The 26971-nt window shown below is 33.5% G+C and overlaps 2 protein-coding genes and 1 long non-coding RNA gene across 4 annotated transcripts; 2 read left to right on the forward strand and 1 right to left on the reverse strand.

Annotated features, from left to right (window-relative positions):
• Nucleotides 1-548: 548 nt before the first annotated feature.
• LOC141390257 (uncharacterized) lies at nt 549-7848 on the reverse strand. 2 transcript variants are annotated; one of them, XR_012409307.1, is made up of 3 exons: nt 7020-7848; nt 4321-4515; nt 549-1000 (listed from the first exon to the last, which is right to left on the reverse strand). It is a non-coding gene; the product is annotated as an uncharacterized lncRNA (long non-coding RNA). The 2 variants fall into 2 exon arrangements; XR_012409306.1 differs by lacking the exon at nt 7020-7848 and having other exon boundaries at nt 4321-5258.
• A 7319-nt stretch (nt 7849-15167) lies between these two features.
• On the forward strand, nt 15168-21812 carry LOC141390255 (protein fork head-like). Its single transcript, XM_073963089.1, has one exon. It carries the CDS (start codon nt 18214-18216, stop codon nt 19726-19728), a length of 1515 nt encoding a protein of 504 aa, XP_073819190.1. The 5' UTR covers nt 15168-18213; the 3' UTR covers nt 19729-21812.
• Nucleotides 19768-21812, forward strand: LOC141390256 (uncharacterized). The gene has a single exon (XM_073963090.1). It carries the CDS (start codon nt 19768-19770, stop codon nt 20356-20358), a length of 591 nt encoding a protein of 196 aa, XP_073819191.1. The 3' UTR covers nt 20359-21812.
• Nucleotides 21813-26971: the final 5159 nt, after the last annotated feature.

A 26971-nucleotide genomic window follows, 5' to 3' on the forward strand; every position in this document is an offset into this window, starting at 1 on the left:
TTATAGCTTGCATTTACCGAACAGATTTATAGCGTTCCAGTTAACTTAAAGTTAAAAGTGATGATTGGATTTGAAGGAGAAGCTTCTTGGAATTAACTTTCGATGTAAAAATTATATTTTTAATGCCTCCAAATTGGTTTATTTTGCGTTTTCAAATCCATCTGATAGTAAAAGAACACATGTAATAATGGCCCTGTGTGTGTAAATGAGCAATAAGTTGCCGACATGGAAAAATTGTTCGAGGATATTGCTAAAGACGTTTGCCCCTGCAACTAATTGGGGATTGGGTTAATGAAATAAATGATTTCGATGATGACAATTGGGAAAGCAGCATTGAAATAGGTTATCGGGCAGAAAATTATATGTATATGTTTGGTTAAGAGCACATGATAAATAATTTAATAAAGTGTTGCTTAGATTAATTCCAATTAGTATGTATTTTTGCCAGTGTACTCTTAAATACTTACCCTTGTATTACACTGATGTTTCATGACTCACCCCTCTATTATTAGCCATAAAATCCACAATAAAATGTTACTTTAACATCATTTTATCAGTCGCAAATTAATAATGCATTTTTATTATTTATGAACTGAAAAGAAAACTCATCATCTTACAAATAATCTTTCACGTCGTCGTAATCTTCGCCATTCTTTGGTTATCAGAGTGTGTTTATGGCCCATCAAGTCGCGCTGAACTCATTGCTGTCAGTGTTATCTGCTGTAAGTTGACAACTTTACGGTTCATTCAAAGTCGGTTGTGTTGCTTTTGTAGGGTACCTGGCTGTGGACTCGTTGAGGTTATGACCGTTGATTCTTCTACGATATGCGGAGAAATTTACAATAAACAATCCGATATAAAGTGTTATCTGTGTTTTGTGGTAAAACGGTATCTTATCGCCAGTTTATGTTGTTTTTCCTCTCCAGGATACCGACAACCATATCAAGTGGTATTTTTATTATCTTAGGATGTTCAGTTCCAATGTGGGATCTGCAAATAACTGGAATGTTACTAAGAGATAATTATTATGTCAACAAAGTGGATCGCTGTTTAAAATTAACATATATATTATATTTATAATTTGTATGCAGCTGACGGAGTATCATAAAATCCATCAAACGAATGTGCTAAGGAGTTGCCTATGTCCGCAAAAATATTCTAAAGTCTCTTAAGAACAGATGTCAAAACTGCTAAATAGTTTTCTTTTTAAAATTTTCAGTAGCAAGTACAAAATATCTGAACATTCTTTAACATATATTTGTACATTGACATCATACGTTTCTTGAATTTAATAAGAGTTTTCCCCTAAAAAAGAATACATTGAAACACTACCAATTGTGTTTTCCTACTTAAATACAAATGTTGACGTAAAACTTATTTATTTTCGTATATTTTTCTGGGGTTTTTCCCATTTTCTAACAGTATTATCTGTCGTTTCACGTTTATAAAGTTTCGTTGGCTATGGATTTGTATGCTATGTATTTAGACATACATACATACATAATTGGTATAAAACGTAAGTAATTTAAAAAATCTATTTTTTGTAATAAGTTCGATATATGTAAATACAATTGTATAAGTATACCAATTGGTCTGTTCCAGTACTGCAAGAATCTACTAATTCTTACTATTTTTCTCGATAACATAAAGGAAAATGTGTTATCGTAGTAAAAAGTAATAGCTTCTTGCAGGTTCTGGAACAGAGAAGATATGAAATCAGACATTTGTCAGTTGGCATGTAAGTGTACATCTATAATACCCTCTAAAGTTTTTGGGAATTTTTAAAAGAATACCCGATTACATGATGACTATACATTATAGAGAAAAAATGTTTTCGTTGGAGAACCCAGCGACAAAAATCAAAAGGATGCAGTTAAATCATATATACAGTGTTGGTCACACAATTAGCACACCCCACTACCAACATTTATTTTGCCTAAAAATACCTTCAAAAATAGTTGTATTTAATAAAGTATTTGTACTAATATATTCTCAGTAGTATGCTTAAAGAATACAACGCAATACAGAAACTGAATCGTAACTGTCAATTTGAATAACCTCCAAAAATGTAAAAAATGTCCTAAATTCACTGGACACGTAATTAGCACACCTTAAAAGAATCACTAATATTGTGAATAGTTTCAATATTTTAGTCCATATTCAGTTTTAAATCCATTTCGTTTGGGAATAAGTTCCAGTCTGCTAGTTATACTCCCCACCAGTCTCCGAAATTTCAGTGTCAGAAGGGAGTTATATGGGGTACACCTTGGGTCCCAAGGACTGATGGAAATTTCATTTTTTTAGTGTTTTTTATCGATATTCTCACATGTAAACAAGTTCATTGAGGCAAGTAGTTCATAGAAACTTCAAATAAAACATCATATTTTTGTTCATCTTTGTAAATTTTGCCAATAGTGGGATGTACCCACCAGCAGTTTGCATCTGCAAAGTCCGTTTGACACAAAATTTTTCATTAAAAAACTGGAATATGATGCTTTGAGCTATTGATTTTATAAATACTTATCCATCTGGACTGAATTTTACCGATATGTTGTGGTGTATGCCACGATAAACCTATGTTCATCTCTATGGTACCTACGCAAATTTCAATAATTTTCTAAACAAAAGGCAAATGGGGGATAGTCTAGTGAGACCGCAAGAAAATATGTTTCCCGGAGCTTAAACCGATTAAATTAAATTAAATAAACCAGAAAACATTTATCTTGAATAGTATATGCCTACTTTCAGGGATTTTAACCAATTTCAGCAAACCTCAAAATCCTTTATGGTCAGAAAGGGGTTATACCATTAAACATACCCATGTGCTACGTGTTCATCTAGTGCTTGGTTGGCTGTTTTGTAATGATAGGTCCTTGGTGTTATTCAGACGTGTAATTTTGAATTACAAATGGTGTTATAAGTCGATCCTCCTTCACATAAGGGTGCATTTTATTTATCTTTTTCCTATAAACCCCATACAAATCGAAAATTTTCTTGAATGAATCATCGACCTTAAACACTTTTTGAAAAGTTTTTGTACTTTATATTTAAATTTCGGTAATCGGTTAACAATTCCAATAATTTCAGATCCAATTGTACATTTGTTTTTAAAGTTTCGGCGACTTTCTGACGTTTAAGTGTTCATTACGAAAAATGGTCCGCTATTGGGATATATTTTGAGATTCCGGGGTGATAAATTATTTTTTCTTTCAAAAAATGATTTGTTCAATACGTTTTGAATATGAATTAACTTCAATATAAATTAATTTTTGTATATTAATTGAATTAAATTAAAAATCGTAGGGTGTGCTAATTATATGTCCCCTTGATAATTTGGGCGTCTTCACAAAACTTTTATTTTCAAAAAACCACTGATAATACTATCCACTTATATCATTAAATATGTTAAATAAATTATAGAAAAGGATTTTGTTTACGAAAATATTTCGATTTGCCCTATCAAAACTCTTAGCCGACTGAAATCATTTTGCCCCAACGGGGTGTGCTAATTCTGTGACCAACACTGTATGTACAAGTGATTTGGAATGACATCAACTTATGCATTTTCACTGATGATTTTTGCAAGAGTGTGACAACCGAAAGATGCACATAATTGGCAATGCATTTAAACTAGCCCTTTGGAATTGCATTTTAACTAAACCTTTAGAGAAGAATAGAATGCAGTCCAAATTGTATCCAAAGCAAAGTGTTTTGATGCAGTGCTGTGGACTGAATTTAAAAACACTCTTCGGGATCAGTTCAAAGATTGCAAGCCATTGCAAGCAAAATATCCCAGAGTAAATAAAATTAATTTATTATTTGTGCAAAACAAAAATATTAAGAACTTTATTACATTTACACAAATTATAAAATTTCTCCATTAAATCTAATCGCAACTGAGTTTATTTCCTCCGCTCTTCATTTAATCCAATCTGAATTGTTCTTGCTTCATCTGCAAAAGAGTTTTTATATTTTCTTTCTATCACCATGTACTTCGACATGTACTCCAACAGCACTTCATTAGGAAATTCCCTCCTCGCGTGTTACCGCAAAAAAATGCAGTGAAAGAAAAAGTCTAGATTGTACTATTTCCAACATATTTTCCTCGGATCACGGACCAATATTGACAATTACTCGAGGGGAACTTTACTATGGACATTCGATTCAACAATGTGTTGGTGAAAGTAAACTACCTCAATTCAGAATATTTCGTTATATAGGAACCGTGCGAAAACTTGCAGTTTAGGACTGCAATATTTTTGTTAGCGCGTTTTTAAGTCACTAGAACCCATTGATAAAAATTTCAGTTCAATATATTACCTAGAAGTATTTTTGTCACACCTCCTCGTGTAAGTGTCACCACAAAATTGAAGAAAGTTGTTTAAACATTTTTAGAAAGTATCCAAATTATAATTTCCATATACCATTTTAAGTTTTCTCGTTAAGACAGCGACATGTAATATCAATGTTTCAAACACGGTTTTATCGAAATGACATTTTTGAAAGTCCGCAGATCTAAAACGGATTATCCGATTTTCATGTTTTTGTATGATTATTATACACATAAAAAGATTGTCCTTATACAAGAGACTTAAAAAAATTAAAGATCTATTGCGAAAAAAAACTATCCATTTTTAGTCAAAAACGAAATTTTAACCTTGACTCATAAGTGGCCCTAACCCCTTAAGTTAAGTCAAAACTCACGGGTAGTTTTCAGTAGTAGTTTTCTTTAGGCTAACGAGGGTATATACTCTTTGATACGACCAAAAAAGTGCATCGTCGAAATAACGGGTTTAGACCCTAAGTGTGTATGCACGAAATTAGTTTCAGACAATTTGGAATTTATTTTGTCTATCTGGCTGGTGCGCACGATAAATCTAGAACGGATCAGCCGATTCGAATCAAATTTTGCAAAAAACACCTGCTTGCACATATTAAAGTGGATAATGGATAATGTGCAAGATAACTGTCAAAATTAAAAAAAAATTATTCCAAACTTAGTTTAATGTAATTTAGTTTGAGTTAATATATTTTATATAAGACATAATTATTGTGTTTGCTTCTTGTTTTGGTCATAGGCTTAAGGTATGTTTCCTTCAGCACAGCTTAACATAAAAACAACATAAGTTTACAAACTTTATTTTAACGTGATTGGAAAACATTGGAGATTACGTAAGAATTTGTTCTTATTGGAGTTCATCTTGTTGAGGTCTGGGTACATTTGAGTCACACCCAAAATTCACACAAAATCGTTATTTGCGAAGTGTTGCCCACCTATGTATATCCTGTATCTGTCAATTTTATTAATTATAATTATGTACATACAGTGGCTCCAAGCGAAAGTCGTGCACCTTGAAATTTTTTTAATTTACTTATATCTCCGATACAAAAAGGGATATGAAGAAAGTATTTACGCAGCTTTATAGTGTATTTAGTCGAAAATTTAGAAACACGATATAATAAAATAATCAACCCATTTACATTGTTTTAAAATTAAAATATCTAAAATACTAAGAATTGTAGCACCAAGCGTAAGTCGTACAGCAATTATAAAGACAAAATATTTATTAATATAAATCGTCCTTCGGCATATTTCTGGTTTCAGTTGAATTCTGCAATCGATTTAGAATATTTTTGACCAGTTTTGAACAGCAGAAGTTTAAAATATGTCGCTGTTTATTTTGAAAATCTCTCCTATAAGGATGTCTGGAAGTATAAGTCGTCTGGAGACATTTTCCATTTATAGAACCACTATATACGATTTATTGTTCAAGCTTGGACTACAGTCCAGCCAACCCATGTTATTGAAACAATTATATAATACCAGTGGTCGCAAATAATAAGCTTTTATGCTTGAAGTCAGAGTTTTGGCAGAAAGAACAACGCTTACCTTGACCAATACATTATTCGGCAGGTAGTGAGAACTCATTTTAATTATAAAATCTCACAGTTTGATTCCCAAAGACTTCAAAAAAATTATAAAACAAAGATTCAAATCTGAAAGATAAGCCCCACACACTCACAAATACACTGATGCGTTATGTTCTATTATTCGTGTATTAGACATGAAGCAATTTGTGGGATTTTTCACAATGTAATGTCAGGATTCGCACAGAACTTGTTGGATCTATGAAAATTACACTCTTTTAAGAAAATTTATGCATTCATCGCTATTGTTTTGATATTCTAAACATCGCTCTTGGGTAAATTTATGTATTCCTTTTGTACGCCTTTTTTTATCACCAATTGACAAGGTATTTATGTTGTAAAAATTTGACTGCACATTGGAAAAATAAGTTTCCAAATATTTTTCTCAATTGATTAGATTGTCGGGATACTAAAAATCAACTCGTTTTGCACTTCGTGTATTAAACTATCCAAAAGAAAATATTATTTTTTGTAATGTTTGAGTTATTTTAGATATTTCATATGTGTTTTTTTTCTTTTTAGTAGACATCAAGGTATTGAATAGCTTTGCAGTTTTAATTTTCGATATTTGCTGAATCGAAAAAAATTGTTTTTGTAAAGTTGAATAAATCATTTTCTCATGTTGTTGCATAAAAATAATTTTTGTTTCATTTTTACGCTTCTTTCCCATTTAACCTGATACAAGTTTCCAGAATTGACCCTCTCAATTGTAAAGAAGCACAGATGTTACACTAAATCGATCGTAAAATTTTAAAAAAAAAAACAGGATTATGTACTAGAATTAATTATATTAACAAATACTTTGTCTTTATAATTGCTGTACGACTTTCGCTTGGTGCTAAAATTCTTTGTATTTTAGCTAATTTAATTTTTCAACAATGTAAACGGGTTGATTATTTTATTATATCGTGTTTCTAAATTGTCGACTAAATGCACTAAAAAGCTGCGTAAATACTTTCTTCATATCCCTTTTTGTGCCGGAGATATAAGTCAATTAAAAAAAATTCATTAGGTGTACGACTTTCGCTTGGAGCCACTGTATATTGCAAATGCAGCCGTTGTTTAGTTATGCAATAAGTTCTCTAATTTACAGCACTATTTTTAGTATGAATATTCACAAAGAAATTTGAATTTATTTTATATTCGATATATTGAAGTAATGTCCTCCGTGCAGTGGTCTCAGTCTGATGGTTACGACGATGATTAATTGTCCAACACTTTGTTGGGTTTTGAAAAGCTAACAAAATATCAATGATCCACTTGAGCTGTCTTAAAAAACAATTTAACAATAAGTCTATTAGAAGAGTACATATTTATTTACGTATTTAATGAACACATGTACATACGTATGTGCATATGTACACACATACGTATTTACCTATGTGGTTATTTCGGAATGCATTGGAATGCTCAAACTATGTACAAATGCTTGTTCGTATATTTATTTTTCCTTAAATATTGTAATTACTTTATTTTTTATTTAGTTGAAATATGTATGTGAATGTATGTATGTATGTTTTATATGAATATATATTTTGTTATATTTTCATATAAAAAACATCCACCGAAAAAGTCGGAAAATTGAAAAATTAAAAATCATTAAATGCGCTAAATTATTGTCAATTAAAGATTGAGAAATATCGTTGTATTGAATTTTGCTATGACATTTTAATACATTTTTGCGACGCATAATCATGGAAAGAGACTTTAGAAGAAAATAAATAAAATAAGGATTCTCAGTTGAAGCAAATTTGACACAAATTATGGGACGGGCAATAATATTTAAGAAACTCGGTATGTATGTATGTAAGTACAGTTAGTCAACTAATGAATTACAAAACCGAGATTGTAAATAATTTAATATTAATATGGCAACAAATTATGTAAAATCTTTACGAAATCTCTTGATATTGGTTCTCAAAACAGTATTCAATCATAATATTGTTTTTAATGTATATTTATTTACGATTTACGATTTTTAACAAAAATGTTTGCAAAAATTTCAAATCTATGGTTTCTTGGAAAATTACCAAATATTGATATTTCGTTGGAGGATCTTTTTTGAGTTTTGTTTTTCTTAAAATGGACCTTAAAATTGTGTAAGGGTTGATATCAGGATTTTGGCCCGAAGTATTTTTCAGTTTAGTGTTGTTAAATTACGCCAACCATTTACACAAATAACATTATACATTCAATACTATATACATACGGTATTCCAACTTTTGGAGTAGGGATTTAATTTCCATTTTAGACATGTTTTATTGGATTTAGCACACTATTTGGGAGTTATTATAATAATATCTATCCAATTAGTAAAATTCGATAGTTAAAATGAAATACTACTGAGAGACGAAATAGTGTTCTAGTGAAGGTCGTTTCAAAATGCTGCACTGAAGGACTATGTTTACCCTATACTTTTCTGATGTATATTTCTGTTTTCAAAGCTAAACTGGTTGTTTTATTTTGATCCAAAAGTCATAACGACTACATAAGTTTGCAAAAATGATTTTCTAATTCTTATTTTTGACTCTATTTGTTAAAAATCATAAATAAACTTTGTATATTATTACGAAATATTGTTTTGAAGACCAATAGCAAGAGATTTACACAAAAATATACATTGTTTACAATTTTGGGTGTTTTTAGTAAAGTGCAAAATTTAAAAAAATCTAAATTTATTTAATGAGCTCATTTTAAAATACAGGTAGAATAGAATATGTTGCAAACAAATGTAGAGTAGATCGGACAAAAATTGGAAGGCGTGTTATGTAGCATAGAAACCAAAAACGTATTTTTCTCGAAATGGCATTTTTGGAAGCGGTACCCACTGTAGCTAGAAAACGAATGATCCTATCTTCAAATTTTGTGTGGCGTTATTATACACATAAAAATCTTGTCCGTAAGCGAGAGACTTTAATTTTTTTACGCATATATGACCGAAAAGCTATTCATTTTTCGTTCAAATTAAAATTTCGACTTTGACAGTTATCATTTTTTAAAAATGGATATTTTCTTGTTCCGTTTCGTTTAAGGATAAAATTATTACATTCTTAATGATCCCACAAAAATATACGTATGCTGATCGGTTTATTCGTTTTCGAGCTACAGTGGACGCTGCAAACGGATTTAGTAAAAACAGTGTTTGTCAGACACCTATGGAAGATTTTTTAACTGAAAAAAATTCCAATAGTAGCATAAGGTGTGGTCTTTTTTCTAAAAAGTTTAGTAGGTTTCTTTTAAAAAATTATAAAATTGTTTCTTTCTTCTTTTTTGCAAGTTCTACAAGTTTAAAAACAGCAACACAGTTATCTGTTAGTGATTTGTTGGAACATATTTAAACTTAGTTTAGCTAAATTCGCATCTTTCTTGATCAGTGGACCTTGTGTAGGTTTATTATGTCAGGCTGTCAGGTTACATTTATATTATTTTATTATTTTTTTTGTTTTAATTTAAATTTCGGAGTACACCTTTCTTGAATATTCGTTCCTATAAATGCAAAGTCAAATAATGTTCAACGTGCCTTAATACATATGTAGGTATTTTGTTCACGTGTATTTTCATGTTCACAATTTGACTCTGGTTTCGTTTTCAGTATAAAATACAAAGCAATAAAAAATGAGTTTTTATAGGTTACAATTACGCCAGCCAGCATTGTCGCCGATTAATCCTCCACCGAAACAATGTGGCGCCCGTCAGCAACCACTCTCTATCTGGCATATGCGCACTTCTGACTAGTCAATGGTATTCATCGATTTATAGGAAAATGTCTCCACCAACATTGCAGACATTGCCACCCCCACCGAACACATTACAAATTCACAAATTAAAGTCAATATTTTTGTCTGTGATTCTTTACATTCATAAACTCGACAGAACGTCAATGTTTATGTACATACATATGTATGTAGGTATCTTAGAATTCTCATTGAAAGGAAAATAAGTCTTTAAATTTTATGTGACACTTCGACGATTGAATTACATATGTATGTATGTATACGTAGATATATATACAAATGTATATACACTGTAAATTCAGACTTTATATTATAGAAATTAAGTAGCATACACTAAAAATGCCGTTTGCGTTAGAGTTTTTTGCCCGTTTAACCTTCTTTTTAAAAATTTATTTAATGTATACGCAATTGAATTTGTCTTATATTAAATCCGGTTATATGCAAACTACTGATAGTCTATATGATCTGTTTATACATACATATGTACGTACTTATTTATTTTTAAAATACAACATTTAGTTCTTTAAGAAAGTCGATTAGAATAATTAGAAAGTCGATTAGAATGGTTTCTGCTTCGATTTTAAACCAGATTAATACATATAAAAATGGTCTGCACTCATTTATATGAAAGATGTCCCCTTGTCTCTTCGGAGATAATAGTGGGAAAAAAATATACCTATAATATAGACACTCCGACTCATCTGAATAGGTTGGAATTTCGTCGGATGTATTGTCATATCCTTTTTAAGAGTCCCATAATATGCTAAAGTTGTCGAAAAAGCATAACGATGTTGCCATGTTTTCGTAAAATCGTATTTGAATGGGCACTCCGGTATGTTCGCCACTGCACTGCTTTATATTTAATTTTAAGTTCAGTCATTTACGTCAACAGTTTCCGGAGAGCTATTCTTCAAAACCAATCTTCGAACATTTCTGCGGTTATCTGAGATTTACATACATAGTTAGCATCATTGCTAGTCTTTCCTCTCATACAAAACTTTTCATTCATTATAAAAATTTCAGAATTCTAGTTCTAACGGTTCCAGTATCATCGGTACCGAAATTTACTGTTCGCTCCCTTAAACTAGTTTAGATTTCCAGAACCACATTCTTAATCTTAATATAAATATCGCTGACCTCCACCCAATGGCAAATTTAATGACACGAATTTCGAACAATAATACGGATTTCTAAAGCAAACTCTTTATCTTAACCCTACACCACAATAACCATTTAAACATAAAAATTCAGCTCTATTCTTTCACACTATACGAAATTGTGTCAAGTTTAGTACCCCTTAGTATTTTTCTTACACTTATAGCACCCATTCCCAAAAAGACGTCCCTGAAATACCCTAATTTCAAAATTCCTGCTCTATTATTTCCCCCAATACCAAATTTAGTACTTTTCGTACTCTTATAGTTAAAAATTTCTAAATCCCTTTGGATCATCTATCTTACACTACATTTGCAAAACTCATTCCAAATTTCAATTCTAACTCTACTTGAAATTTTTTTCCTTTTGGCACTTTTCGACAAGACATGTCTTTTGAGTTGAAATTAAAGTTCTTTTCTTTATCTCTATTTACGAAAAATTATTAATTTAACACCAAAAATATTGTTTAAAGTATGCTCAAATATGTATGTGCTCAAATATGTATAAATCACATTAAACTCTTCGTATTACAGGTTTGTCTATGCAGATTATTCTTATTAAATTTTTTCATAGTTCTGTTGGAATGAAAGAACGACATACATATCTCCTCTTTACAACGCTCCGAATATTGGTCTAGACTCTCATTTTCTGCATTTTTTGCAATTATCAAAAATACCATAGCCGTATAGAGCATGAAAAAATATTAAGAAATGCATTATCACTTTTACCCCACCGTTAAAAAATTTTCCGCACCGATGTAATAGCATATCCTTTATAATAGCATATCGTTATTAATAAGTTATTTCTTATTGAAACTGAATATAATCTTCAATATCGGACAATTCTGCATACATATGTACGTCGAATGCATAAATTTCGTCAAATCCCGATATTTTAAGCGGCTATTTTAACATAAATAAAACATATGTACGTATACAAATAAATGTTTATTTTATTTTATGACCACTAGAATAACTAGTTATTCTGTGACCAACAGATGTTGAAAAGTAAGGTGAAAAAAATCTATTTTTAGAGCATTTGATGTGTAGAATTTGCTTTTAATTTCAACAGACTTTTTACTTTTATTTTACCTTATTTTATTTCGCTCCATGCCCGAGTTGAACACACGAACCCTCTGATTTCTAGCCAAACCCACTGTGCCACGCACACGAACATTAAGGGTTGCTAAAGAACTTAAGTGCACATGCGCACCACGAACTGTTATTTTTTAATTAACAAAAAGTGTTTGTTTTTGTCAAAAACTCGCGTGCCGACGGTGAGCGTTGAACACACAACCCTATGATTTATAGTCGGACACACACACTGTGCCATCGTCCTCATTACTTAGTGAGGAGTAAAGTAAGTAGGTTTACCTTGTAAATTTTAAGAAGTAAACCATTACTTTTCAGATTACTTGTAATGCGAAAAGAAGTTTGTTTACATTACTTTGTAAAGGGTTACGTAATGACTATCGGATCCGGTACCTCCTCCGGTACCTCCTCCCAAACATTACAAAATCTCACTAAAATGGTACACGCTATATCTGTTGAAGGGAGGAAACGATTTGGTCCAAACTTTGGATCTCCTAATATTTTGGCCAATTTTGATAACGACCCATATCTGTCTCCTCATTAGGGTACCTTCCGCATGAAAGTTCAACATAAATTTCCTACGAAAATTTATACCGATGCTACTCGTGTGGTCCTGCCTACTGCGATATTATCTTTTTCGTTGACATGTCCATGCTCCCAGCAACACTTTTGATCATTACTCCAAATCCACATTTTTGTCGGCTAGATTTAATGTTCATAAAGGGCCACAAAATTCTGAAACCCTTCCTAATACATAATTTTTGGGAAAAGGATTTGCTTTTGTAGCCGGTATTCGATCTGTCCGTACATCACTGTTTCTATTCACATAAGCTGATGGTATATCTCTGTCGGCAAAGCCAACTGATACTTGTTTACTTTTTTTGTATATTTTCAAATTTTATCCATTGGGCCTTCCCGAAATTTCGAAATGTATTTCTGTCTACGTCAAGAATTCCATTGTTTGGGTTATATCCTTATCGCTGGAAAACACATTTCGTATAAGTAATTCATATTTGGGTGAGAAACTCTTGACCTTATTGACCTTGTTATTGTATGTGGTCCGTAAAAAGAGTCTTAGCCTATTGTATGTGGTCCGTAAAAAGAGTCTTAGCCTACTATGCACAACTTCCTTCACTGTTCTGTATAGTGCAACCTAGGGATGTCGGACACGACAGGTTTTAAAAAATCGCGGGATTCGGAATTTCAAAATTCCTTAACACGGGTTTTCCAATTTCGAGACTGCGGGATTTGTCGGGACTTGCCACTATAGGAATATTTTGTGAAGTAAAAAATTAAATTTTCATTGAAAACTTAAATAAAAAAGTAGTATTGTAATAAAATGCTGGAACAGAACAGGGAGAAATGACTCTCTTACCAAAAAACAAATCTAATTCGCAAGACGTATTTTATTACATTAAGGTATTTAAAGCTTATTAACGACAGTTATTACTCGAATACCTTAAGAATGTCATTTCTAACGACCTACATTAGTGGATAACTCAGATGCGAATAGCTTTATAATTGAAAATAAGTACTTCAGCTGCATTCTCCTTTTCCTTATTTTTGAATTTTGTTCGAAAAATATAGTGTTCTTTCAAATTTAAACTATGTAGATATGTATATGTTTTAAGAAACTATCTTTGGCATATTTTTTCAAGGAACATTTTCTAAATTTATTTAAAATTAAACCCTTCGCGTCTTATTTGATCGATTATTTTTTCAAAGGCTCATTTCTCAGAGGATTATTTTCCACATGTGGATAAACCCCTATTAACAAGTAAATAAAAAAATCCCGGAACGCGGAAGATATAAATCTCGGGATTCGAGATTTTGGTACTCCCGAACAACCCTGGGTTTTCGGGAACGCTATCCCTATATCCAATTATAGTTAAATTGTGAAAAATGTTACAGAATAGTTACTTTATTGGCAAAAGAAAAATATTATATTCATTTAGGATGATACGACTATGTTTAGCTAACAAAGTAGCACACACAAATTATTTGTGTATGGTTTATGTACCCACTCAGCAAAATTTTATTCGCAATGAGGTATGGAGATAGAAATTCCTAGTTTCTATACCAATGCTGTACAAAACAGAATTTAAGAGAATTTGACGAATACCATTTTGATCGATTTTTCTTGATTTATTTACTATTTCCAAAACACAAATCCAATCAAAAATCGTCCATTAAATAAATTATGAACAAATAAAAGCAAAAAAAAATCATAAGTATCCATATGTTGTTGAATTAACAAAAATTAAGAATATCTTGCAACGACACCAGTGGATGGATCTGTGCTATACATACATATCTCTCATTCACTCAAAGAGTGACATAACTCAAAAATGTGGTTTTTTTGGAGTTAGTAATTTCTAGTTTTTTCTACGACTTCTACTTTATCTTGTACCATACATCCATGTTGATATCTCTAAAACTCAACGAGTTATAGCTAATTTTGTAGGAGTTTGAAATAAATCAACAAACAAGTTTTTTGAGTTTATTACGCATTAAAATACCTCAAATCTAGCTCTTTACGAAAGATGGTCCAAGTTTATTTTTGTGCAGTAATCTTTTTAAGTTGGGAAGTCAAATTTCAATCTGCAATTTAAAACGCGTTTTTCTCTAAACATGAGTTTTTGATATGTGACACTCTCTGAGTAAATGAGCGATATGTAAGTTACAATCATCTATCTGTATAGGTATCATTAATTTTTAACTTATTTTTATATGTGTATTATAATTATAATTTAGGTATTAAAATTTAAATTCATTTTAAAAATCACAAATGTACCTATGCACAATGATTTGGGTTTATCATGCTTGGTTATTTAACAACTCGACTTATTTGCTCAATATGTTCACATAAATAAAAAAAAATCATAAACAGAAACAAACCATTTGAGCAACAGATCGTCAAATAAATTCACCCAAGATGAATCCCCTGAGCAGCTGTCGTTCAGCCAATTAGCAGTAGCCATTAGTGATCGTTTAATTATTATTAATAAATTATTTATACTCGTTATACGATGTGTGTTTGCTCATCTACGAGTATATGGATGCCAGCTAATAATATAATTCAACAATAACACATTCCGTTCGTAAGAAGAGTACAGCCCTACCCACTTACCTACTTAAGACGAATTTATACATTTAGTCGAACTTAACTTACGACATGATTTTGAAATATTGAAATCTTTTTGATCAATAGTGATTTTTTATATAGAGTAGGGTCGCAATTATAAAAAAGTTCATACCTATATCGACCCAATAGAAGTTATTGATGCCAGCAGCAAATTTAATATTTTAATAAAATTGACAATATTGTGAACCTACATACATATGTACATACATATGTATGTTAGTATGTCTACCTTCTAATACACTGTTAAACATTGACTAAAGTCGACGGACGATAAATAATAGAATCTCGTTGATTCATTCATTTGGCCAGCGATATGTAAGTTGAATGGCTTTAGTTAGTTCTTTGGATTAACTTTAGTTAATCACATCCTTCAGCACAACATAACATCTCGCTAACCAGGTAGTCATCAAACTGTCATAATTGAATGAATTTATTCCGGGAAATAGTGTGGAAATACGGTTAATTGAAGTGGGAAATACCTTGTTTGGATTCACACACGCGTACACACCGAGTGCTTAAATATGCAACCGACCGCAGGTAAATGTAATGGAATTCATTCAAAAAGTACTTCCCTTATACCTGAATTTATTGCTCCTCAGATATAATTCTCTTATTCAAAGAACTAAGCAAACACCCGCAAATGGTTTAATGTGTAGAACTGCTCTACATATTGATGAGGCGTTAAATCATTTATTACGGTGCTCGTTCAACAATAAAGGCGATCATTAAAATCAGTTTAATTCTTAATTGGGTATTCGAACGCAGGAAACTGAGGCAAATTGTAAATTCCAGGAATGATATACATATATGACGATATATTTTATTAATTTCAGTTTTGGCATAGCTATTGTTTTCCACACTATACTATGTACATGTACGGTTTTTTTATACCACGAGAGATGCTGAATGCATATTTTTTTTTAAACAATTTTGTAAAATGTTCTAATTGTTTTCACGGAAAGTCTCTTGGATTCGACAAACTTGGGCTTTGGAGTTAAGAACGAATTTAGATTTTATTTAATTTTTCTCGCTTGGATTGCTCGCGAACTATAATGGGGCCGGCCCGGCTTATTATGTGTAGAAATATTTCTTTTACGCGATGGATTTATGTATGTATAATATTTTGTCAGAGTGTTTGGCTGAATGTGCTATTGTCGTTTTTATAGATCTGTAATGTTTTGTCGCGTGACATGAAAGCGATTTGACGAGTATTTGACATTTGCCATTAACAATTTTCATTTGCCACCAAAAAGTTCTGGTCGACGTTAATGGCGTTTTCAGTGAAAAGTTTTGTCGCTGCCGTCAACGTCTACAACTATCCTGAATTGCATTTTGCGGTACCTTAACCTCAGCCATGAAAATAGAATATGTAAACCAAAGATTTTGGTGTTTGAGAAACGGCAGTAATAAGTGTCGTCGTTGTCGACTTCGATAAAAGGGAAGGAGACACTTTGGCAAGGGGAGCCATTATTAATAAAATCTCCTTTGATCGAAAGACAGCTAGAGCTCTTCGTTGGAATGGTGTACGAGAAATATGTATGACGGTCGACTGATGACCGCGGCCATAAGAATGTCAGTTGTTTGTGGAAATTGCGCCGAGTGGCAATGTTTTTTAACGTACTTTTGCTGTCACATTCTCTGAGCAAATATAATTTGCAGTGGCAGCAAAATAATTTTTGTCCCGGGGATGGGGTTTTAAAATATTTTGGGTTAAGTGGAAGGAAAAAAAATGAAACTTAAAGCAGCTGGTAGCTGTTAGTGCAGAGTTTTTGTGATGACACAGAATTAATGCTTTCAGTTACAAAAACATTTTCTCAGATTGGGGGTAAGAATTGCAGTAGCAACATTGAATGTTTAAATTATCTTTAAAATATCCCTCTCACCCTATTCTCTCTATCTCTATCTCTCTGTGCAAATCCTACAAAACTCGGTTCAAATCGTAATATATGTATGTATGAAGCAATTGGCCTGGAATAGGCGTTACATCTTCCACAGAAACTCCGCCCCTTATAAGAGAGTACGAAATATATCCCCATTTGGTTTTTCCCATTTTGATTCAATGTTATTCATGCTGTCTCCGTCTAATATACACGCTTGTATATCTGTCTCTTTCTTCCCATAGGCACACAACATTTGCATCCGCCAATGTATTTGACACAAATTAATGGTTTATTTACTGAGCGCTCTGTTATTGGAAGAACCAACCCAACAACAACAATGTCGTTGCAGACAATCTGACAAATGATGGTGTCAGCGGTGGTGGTTGGCGTTGAATGAATTCCTCCGAAACCGGTTTAATGTACGAGAGTGAGTGAGTGCGCTTGTGTTTGTACCTGCCTGCCAGTTAGGGTTTGCCTTTGTTCAGCCAACAAAATGTGAGCTGGGCTGACTGGCCGTAATGTTTCACACACGTCTCGACAATTTCGTAGGCAACGCGCGGCAAACTACACTTGAACACGGCCTGAACAATATTTGTTAGCAAGCCAAATAGTAAGACGGCATTCCCCTCTGCAAACAGTCGAATTCAAGAGCTCAAGCCAAAGAGTACTCGAGCGCATTGTAGAATTTGTATTTAATAATAATCGCATAAAAAACAACAGAACAAGAAACAAAACAAATCAAAGAAACACAACGGGTGTTATTTATTGAAACAAGAAAAACAAACTAAACCGCACCAACCGTCGCCCGAACAACGGTCTCAACTAAAACTAAAAGTGTTTTAAGTTAATTTACTATATACACAAATATAGAAGTACACAAATCGGTATATTTGAATATTTAAACAAATAAACAAAGCAACACGACGAGCAGCAACAACAGCAACATTATTAGAATTGTGCTAAAAGGAATCTACTGACCATAGCACATAGTGCAGTGAAGTGAAGTGAAAACAAATTGAAAAGAAATAAACAATATTTGAGAAAAAAGGAAAATTCTCATTATACACAAAGAAATGTTGAAAACGTCACAACTTTCGTGCTCACGAATTGCAATTTAAGAAAAAAATTGACAATCTTTTAATTACGAACGCATCGTTATCATTTGTTTCGGTTTTATTCCATTTTACGGTGCAACGGCTCTGACGTAAATCGGCATCATAACGGCGCAACTATTGAACAGTTTCCTCAAGGGTTCGCCCCACCAAACAACGATAGATATCATGCAGAAACTCTATTCGGAGGCGCCGTCAAGTGGGCCCATCAGCATGACCAGCCAGTCGGGCGGTTCGACGGGTGGTGGAGGGAACAATGCCGGCGGCGGTGGAGGAGTAGGCGGTGGTGGTAATCAAACTAATCCGAATTCCCAGAATCCCAATAGCAACAACAACATTGGCAACAGCGGTAATGGGGGCAACATGAGTCCCCTAGCACGTGCCCCATATACCATGAATGCAATGAGTATGCCTGTGGGAGGCGGTATGTCTTCGGTGTCACCACAAACAGCAGCTACTTTCGGTTCCAGCGTCTTAGATTCTGCAGCTGCCGTGGCCAGTATGGGAGGATCGATGGGCGCTGCGGCGGCCATGAATTCCATGGCACAGAATTGCATGACTCCCAGTAGCATGAGCTATGCCTCAATGGGATCGCCCTTGGGACAAATGGGTAACTGCATGGGCGGCGGTATGTCCACAATGGCAGCAATGGGTGGATATTCGTCAATGGCTGCAGCGGCCAGTGCCCGAGATTTGGATACGGGATCGCCAAATTCTCTTAACAGATCGCGTGTAGAAAAGCCCACTACATATAGACGCAGCTACACACATGCCAAACCGCCATATTCGTATATTTCTCTGATTACAATGGCCATACAAAATAATCCCACGCGCATGCTAACCCTATCGGAAATATATCAGTTCATTATGGATTTGTTTCCCTTCTACAGACAGAACCAACAGAGGTGGCAAAATTCGATTAGACATTCGCTGTCTTTTAATGACTGTTTTGTCAAGATCCCCCGCACTCCCGACAAGCCCGGCAAGGGATCTTTCTGGACTCTACATCCCGATTCGGGTAATATGTTCGAAAATGGATGTTATCTCAGACGCCAGAAGCGTTTCAAAGATGAGAAGAAAGAGGCAATTCGTCAGATGCACAAATCGCCATCACACAGCAGCTTGGAGGCCACGTCTCCGGGCAAAAAAGATCACGATGATTCACATCACATGCATCATCACCATCACCACAGCCGATTGGACCACCACCAGTCTCATCACCATCACAAAGACAGTGGTCTTGGTGGAGCCTTGAGTTCAGCACATAACAAAGATGCTGAAGCCTTAGCGATGCTGCATGCTAATGCAGAGTTGGCATGTCTGGGACAACAGGCCCAGCATGCTCCTTCACATCACCAGCACCATCATCAGTTGCAACAGGAAGAATTGTCCAGCATTACCAGCATGGTGAATCGCTGCCATCCCTCACTGATAAGCGACTACCATTCGTCCATGCATCATCTAAAGCAGGAACCATCCGGCTATGCCCCACCCAGCCATCCATTTTCAATCAATCGGCTACTACCGACTGAGTCCAAAGCCGATATCAAAATGTACGACATGAGCCAATACGCAGGTTACAATGCCCTAAGTCCTCTGACAAATTCACATGCTGCCTTGGGTCAGGAGTCATATTACCAAAGTTTGGGTTACCACGCACCTGCCGGCACGACTACCTTGTGACATCACCAGTATCCCTTGGCTTAAGGACGAGCGGAACAGATGTTGCTTCGTAATACGGCATCAAGCTTAAGCACAAATGGTGCCGCCAGCAGTAGCACATGCGTCGGGGTGACGGGCACAACGTCGTCCACTACAAGTAGCAGCATCTTTTCAACAGGTACCAATAGCATTAGCCAGCAACAGAATCAACAGCAGCAAATGCAACAGAACCCAACCGAATCTGTAACTCCCTCCTCCACTGCTTCCAACCACCATCAAAACCAACACCAGCAGCAACAAGAACAACATCTTCATAACAGCACTTCCACGGCAGCAGCGGCGGTAAATTTCTACAATCAAAAATTGAAAGCAGCGGCCTATCTAAATAGCAAAATGGCAGCCGCTGCTCATCACCACCACCAGCATCATGCGAATCTGTTCCAGAGCCAACTAACTCCGAGTGACCTACAGGAGGATTCCTCCAATATCACCAGCGATCTCAATGACGACCACCTGCAGCAGGTCCACCACCAACAGCAACATCAGCTCTATAGTAACTATCAACAGTATGCAGCGGCTGCCACATCCTATCGCAATTGGAATCATACACTAAGTCTGAATGGAGCGGCGGCATTACAAAATCTCCTCTAAACTTCGTCTCATTCATACATTAAGTTTGAAAACAAAAACTGATAAAAAATATTCCTTCCAAATACCAAGAGTGGATGGAATATTGTGATTATCACCTTACTGATCATTTTGGCCGTCTACATCTCCGTGTACTTATGTACATGTAAAAAAAACCTAAAGTGAAGGTCCGCCGTGACAAAGAGTTGGTTACATGTTACCATGACTTATGGTCATTCCTTTAGCCGTAGAGGTATTGGAAAACAGTTGTGTCTTCAGCAGTTGATTAGATAGTTGTTAGTATTGGTTAGCACCTTTACGCTTGACGAACATGAAGGTAATTTTGAAAAAGTTCACCATGAAAATCTCAAAGATACAAAAGCACACTTTAAAATAAAACGCTGTAAATATTTTTTTATTTTCCCATTGAGTTTTAGTTTCTCTTCTTTTTTGTGTAATTGTTAACGATGACGAAACATAAACTTTCTTCTATGAATTTTAAAAAGTCTGTCGTTCGACTTTTTAAATGCAGCAATCAAAAGTGATGTAGTTTTAAGCAAAAAATTATAAGTTTTGTATAATATCCACATTGAAATCAAGTCTATAGCCGTGCCATGATTTAAAAAAATGTAATTTCATTATTTTTGTACACAGAAACAAAGAAACAATCACATCAATCAAAAATCTATATGAAAGCCAATAGTAGCGTTAATTTTGTGTAGTCTTATAGAGTTAAGTGCAATGTTTTCAGTTTGACCAATCAATCTATCTATCTTCGAATTAAAAACAAAAACTATTTATAGAACAAAAAACCACAAACATGAATCTTCAGCCATTATTTTTACATTATTATTTTTCATAGATATATGCCATTTTTTTTATTTCGAAAACATTCCTGTTGTAATGTCTAAACCAATGTTATTATCATCCTGAAATTTTGTAAAAATTATGTAAAATTATAGTCTAAGCAAAAAACTTAAATAAGATAATTAGTAATAATTTTGACTATATTTGAAAAAAGGACTCATATATATATATATAAATAAATACATACGTACATGTACATTTTTATTACAATCCTAAGCTTATAAAAACGAAATAAAACAACAACTCTATGGAAACAATTTTAAATTAGAAACTCCATAAATAAATGCCATTATTATTCAATAACAAAACTAAAACATTTTTTATTATAACATCCAACTCTAGCAGTTGACATGAGACCCAACTGTCCCATTAAATTAACAGTTTTCATATTTTTAAAAATAAATATAAACAGTTAATAACACTCCGATAAAGTATATCAAAAAATACACACACAAAACACACGTTGTTAATACTGTATTAAAAACAAAATAACTTCGAATTATACAAGGATAGAATATAACTAAAACTAAAAAAATCAAAATAATAACGTTTAGTTAAAATTTAATAAAAAAAAAAAAACAAAAGAATGAGAAATTCCTCTTTATATAAAATCGTTGACTTTTATTTAATATTTAAAAATTTGTAGAATCAAATGGGTTTTTATGTAATAGAACACTTCATCTTTCATGGGAGTAGATTTTTTCGTGGGTTTATCTTGTAAAATCACTTTTAAAATTACTTTCGACGGAAAGTAGCAGATGCCTCTCGTCTATCACAGCAAATATTAACAACTGTGAGAGTTGGACTGATTGCAGTCGAACTTCCATATATCGTGGCTGCTGGGACGAAATGAATTATTAACTGACTGTTTTGTTTTATAAAAGATTCGATGATTATTTACCAAAAATCTCATTGAGTATGTGTTTAACTTTGTAATGACTCATATCTTTGAATGAATCGTTTCGATTTTTAATAAATGCAGAAGACAAAAACGTCACTCGTGTATACGTAAAAGGATTTCTATTTTCGCTAGATATCAATTTTTCAATGTAATCTCCTTAGGTCATAAAAGCTAGATTAATTAAATTAATTATTACGCTTGCCTCGCAAGAAAAGGTAGCATTTTTTCAGGAGGAAGAAAAAACATTCCATCGCTTTCGGTATTAAATATTTTATTGTAATGATGGAAGCATTATTCTTAGTTTGTCTTTTGTTTGATCAGATTCCATAGGGTTTGTGACATAAATAGATGTCTTTGGACATACTACCTTTTCCTTGTATAGTTTTTGTTTTTTGTGGGGACTTACGACCTTTTCATTGAAAAAGATTTTTTTAAATAAAATATGTATGTCCTCTACCCGCAGAGAAGAGATATTGTGGGAGCAATCATATTCCAATAGCAAAATAGTGTATTTTAAAAATCTGAAAATATATATTGTTGGTGCAACAATATATTTTGTATCATTACGTTTTCTGACATAAAATATATGGTTGAAACAACAATATATATATTAACAATTTTTGATATACACTATTTTGCTCTTAGAATATGGTTGCTCCCACAATATATCTTCTCTGCGTTTTGCTACGGTGACCAACCGTACTCTGTTATAGGGTACAGTACTCTCTTTTAGGCGTCCACGCTCTATTTTTTTATTCCTGTGTTTTTGAATTGCTTTATGAATACTATGAATACTGGTGAATACAGACCCATATACATTCGTAATTCAACGAAACCCACAGAAATAAAAAGAAATATTGTCTGGGTTTAAAAGAAATCACTGATTTGTTGTATATTTTTATATATTTAACTTTTAAAACAAAAAACAACTTTTCTTTTTTTTTGGTTTTTGCAAGAACTTTATCAACATTAAACAAAATATTGTCTGGGTTTAAAAGAAATCACTGATTTTGTGTTGATTTTTTAAACTTTTAACTTTTAAACTTTAAACTTTTAATTTTTTATTTTTTTTTTTTTTTTTTGCAAGAATTTTATCAACTTTTTTTAGAAGTTTTTTATCTGAAAGGTAACACCTTAAAATAATTTCGAATTTTTTTTTTTGAAAAATATTACATTGTTTTCTGAAGAGAGCCCGCCTGCGAAGCACTGTTTTTGCTGAAGTAGTTTTCGGTGAGATCATAAAGAACCTAATAATCTTGTCCTTAACCGAAACGGAATTAAAAAATATCCACTTAAATTCTGAACTATCAAATTCAATTCTATTTTAACGCAAAAATTAATAGTTTATCGCTATAAATCCGCCAAAAAAGCAAAAAAGAAAATATATTTTTGTTTATTTTTTATTTAGTGTAGTTTAGTACAAATTATATAACATTTTTTAGCAAACAGGATATTGTTTCTGGTGTAAGGGATTGGAAGGGCAGGTGTGAATGTGTTCTATAGTCTGGAAGTACGTAGACGGTTTAGATTGCACCATGTTTAGTTTATCGGGGAAGGTTGAATTATGTCGTCCTGTTATCAGAGATTGCAATTCTCTTATAATTCTCGGTATGAAGGAATTCAGCTAACAGCAAAGGTTTTCTTGATTTAAGTCTCGATCCGTAGTTTATTGATAAGTCTTTACTAAGTAAGTTCGCCATGATTTTTTTGTTCTCTTGGAGCAGAGATTGTCTTATTCTTAAAGCTAACATTGGTAACCAATCTGTCAGCGTGGCATTTAATGCTTCTGTTATAATTCCCATGGACGGTTTAATTGTGTGTGATACGTCTTACGAAAAAACCGTTCTGCCATTTTTTACCTGAAGAAATTCGTCTGGTAGCCTGTAATAGAAGAGAAAGGGTTTCGGTATGGGAAGATGCAAATAATTTTGTATAATGATCAGATAGTGTTTAGCTTGTGAAATTGACCATAACATTTTGGGAAGAAAGGAACCAGTTGTCCTAAATACGTACTAAATACCTGGGAGTTATCGTGGATAGGAAACTCAAATGTAAAGACTTTTTTGCGTAAGGTTGATATTTAAGGAAGAAGTATGTTAAATTACAGTTTTAGAGTCCGTTGGAGAATGTTCCATAACTATGGCGAAGCTGCTCCATGGGTGGGGAGGCTTCGCCACTTTTTAGACATTTTGTAAATTCTCAAAAATAATATTTTAAAAACAAAATTATAGCAATTTATATATCAAAACTTATAGTAAAGATATGCTTATATTTTTACCAAAAAAACTTTAACGGTGTCCACCATATGGAGGGTATAATTAAATTTGTCATTCCTATAAAGTATATATATTATTGATCAGCATAAAATTCTATGTCGATTTAACCATGTCCGTTCGTCCGTCTGTCTTTTGAAATCAAGATACAGCTCGCAATTTTAAAGATAGAGAGTCAATATTTGGTACATAAGTTTTTATTACTTGCAGGATGGTTGGTCCACAGTTTGATATAGCCTCCATAGAACGGTACCTCCCGATTTTCGGTATTTTTAAGGTTTTAGCTTCATTATTCTACCAAAATGGCTGAAATTTGGTACTTATTTATCGTTGTTGGTATAGGTCCACGCATTCATATAGCCCCCATAGAACGGCACCTCCCGATTTCCAGTATTTTAAAGATTGTGGCCTCAATATTTCACCGAAACGGCTGAAATTCGGTATTTAGTCTTCGTTTGGGGTATAAAACTTTCGCCCTAGACATTTGTTGGTATAAGTCCACGCCTTTATATTGCCCCCATAGAAAGGTACCTCCCGATTTTCGGTATTTTGACGGTTGTGGCCTCCATTTTCCTCCGAAATTACTGAAATTTTGTATTTAGTCTTCGTTGGTGGTACAAAACTTTCCCCCAGAAATTTGTCGGTGCAGGTCCACGCTTTAATATAGCCCCCATTGAACAGTACCTCCCGATTTTCGGTATTTTGAAGGTTGTGACTTCAATGTTCCTTCGAAATGGCTGAAATTCGGTATTTAGTCTTCGTTTGGGGTATTTGAGTTTCCCTTCTTATTTTGTCGGTATTGGTCCACGCCTTCATATAGCCCCCATACAACGGTACCTCACAATTTTCATAATTCTGAAGGTTGTGACGTCAATATCCCACCGAGATGACTGAAATTTGTTATTTAGTCTGGGGTTATAAAATATTCCAGAAAATAATTATTAGTAGTTATTAGTCTTCCTATTTCCCCATAGAAGCATAGAAGCTCTTGAGTTTTAGTATTATCTTACATAAATATATATGCAAAATATGTAAAAAATATGCAAAATATGCAAACAGCTTTTGGCCGAAAATCGTCAAATTATCAATTAAAGTTGGAAAAATCATCAAAAATTGTCAAAGTATTCTAAATTAAGATTGTTGGACAATTAACGTCGATTTTTTTAGCAGATTTTTATGTTATTGAGACCTATTACGATATTTTTTATTATTAAACTATGCAAAAATTTAACATTTGATAAAATACCAAACGTTTTATGTAAAATTCAATATTTTCTTTGTCTTAATTTTTAGCATTAGGCTGGTTTTAAGTCTATGGGTGCAAATCGATGTCGATTTTTTTAGCCGCGGGTGCCGCATTAACCTTTTAGGTTTATTAGATTTTAAGATTATCAAAGTTTTAGCACAAAATAGGTAAATATTACTGAATTCGATATAATAAAGCCAATGGAGTCTATTTAAAACAATATTTTTCCTTTTTTATAAATTTTTGGAATGAAAACAAATGTATTTTACATTTTATTCTAATTTAAATTAATTACACCGTCGACATCATGTGGTTTTGGAGCTATCTTGGTACATCTGACTACTTGGAGAGCGCATTGTTTTAGTTGCTGGTCCTTTGTAATTAATTGGGGTTATAATCTCTGATGAGCTCAACTCCTCGCTCCTCCTGACCTTTTTCTAGGAATTTCGGCAGTTACTCTTTTGTAAGTTTGGATCGAATATTTATGGAGAAATTTCCATCTTTGTTTTATCAAGATTTTTGTTGCCTTTTTGCTATTTACGGTGTTTTGCACTGTCGGATCAAACAATGCCAGGTCAACAAGTTTAGGACTAAGATACCACAGATTATTTATTAGATTGTTATTTCCTTTTTCTGATATTTGTTTGTCAATGTTTTCGTATTTTAATAGATTTTCAATGAGGTCTAGGTCTTGTTTTGATGCTTAACGAATCGTAGAATCTGAAGAACAATCTGTCCCGAAAAGAATCAAGCGTTTCAAGATAATGCTAATCATGAACTTGTCATTGCTGCTGGACCACTGTAAGGTGTCCTTAGGAAAGTTACTAGTATCATTTTTACTACAGTAGAAGCTCTCGGACAGGATCCCAACAAATACAAGATCTCTAGAAGCTTTATCCGTGAACAGCGCAGAATAAACCGTGAAAATACACGCAAAAACATCAAGGAACGAGGCCTTTTGCGTGCACTGTCATGGAAAACTATTACCAGGTATTCCCAAAACAGAACAAAAAAAAAACGGGTTGCAGTTCGGTTTCACATGGGGTAAGGTACAACTCCTAGACGTTCCTGAAACTGACAGTACCTCAGCGGAGAAACAAGACCTGGCAGTGTACGAATGCCTAGAATAATGGAGTCTCACCAGCCCGAGCAAGTATTAGGTCGAGAGCTTCTGTACCAGCGTACAGAATTATTAGAAGTATTGTTGAGAAGGATTTTTGGCTGCAAGTTTGGAGGCACATCCGGACATCAACCAAACATATACAAGCGATAGATAAATCCAAGTTTGATGTAGGCGAGAAAGTTTTAAAAGTACTTCCCAGCTCACTTCCCAAGAACAGGAGGTCGTAG

The sequence above is a fragment of the Musca autumnalis genome, unplaced genomic scaffold, assembly GCF_047663935.1.
Source record: "Musca autumnalis isolate F117 unplaced genomic scaffold, ASM4766393v1 scaffold_1, whole genome shotgun sequence".
Lineage (NCBI taxonomy): Eukaryota > Metazoa > Arthropoda > Insecta > Diptera > Muscidae > Musca > Musca autumnalis.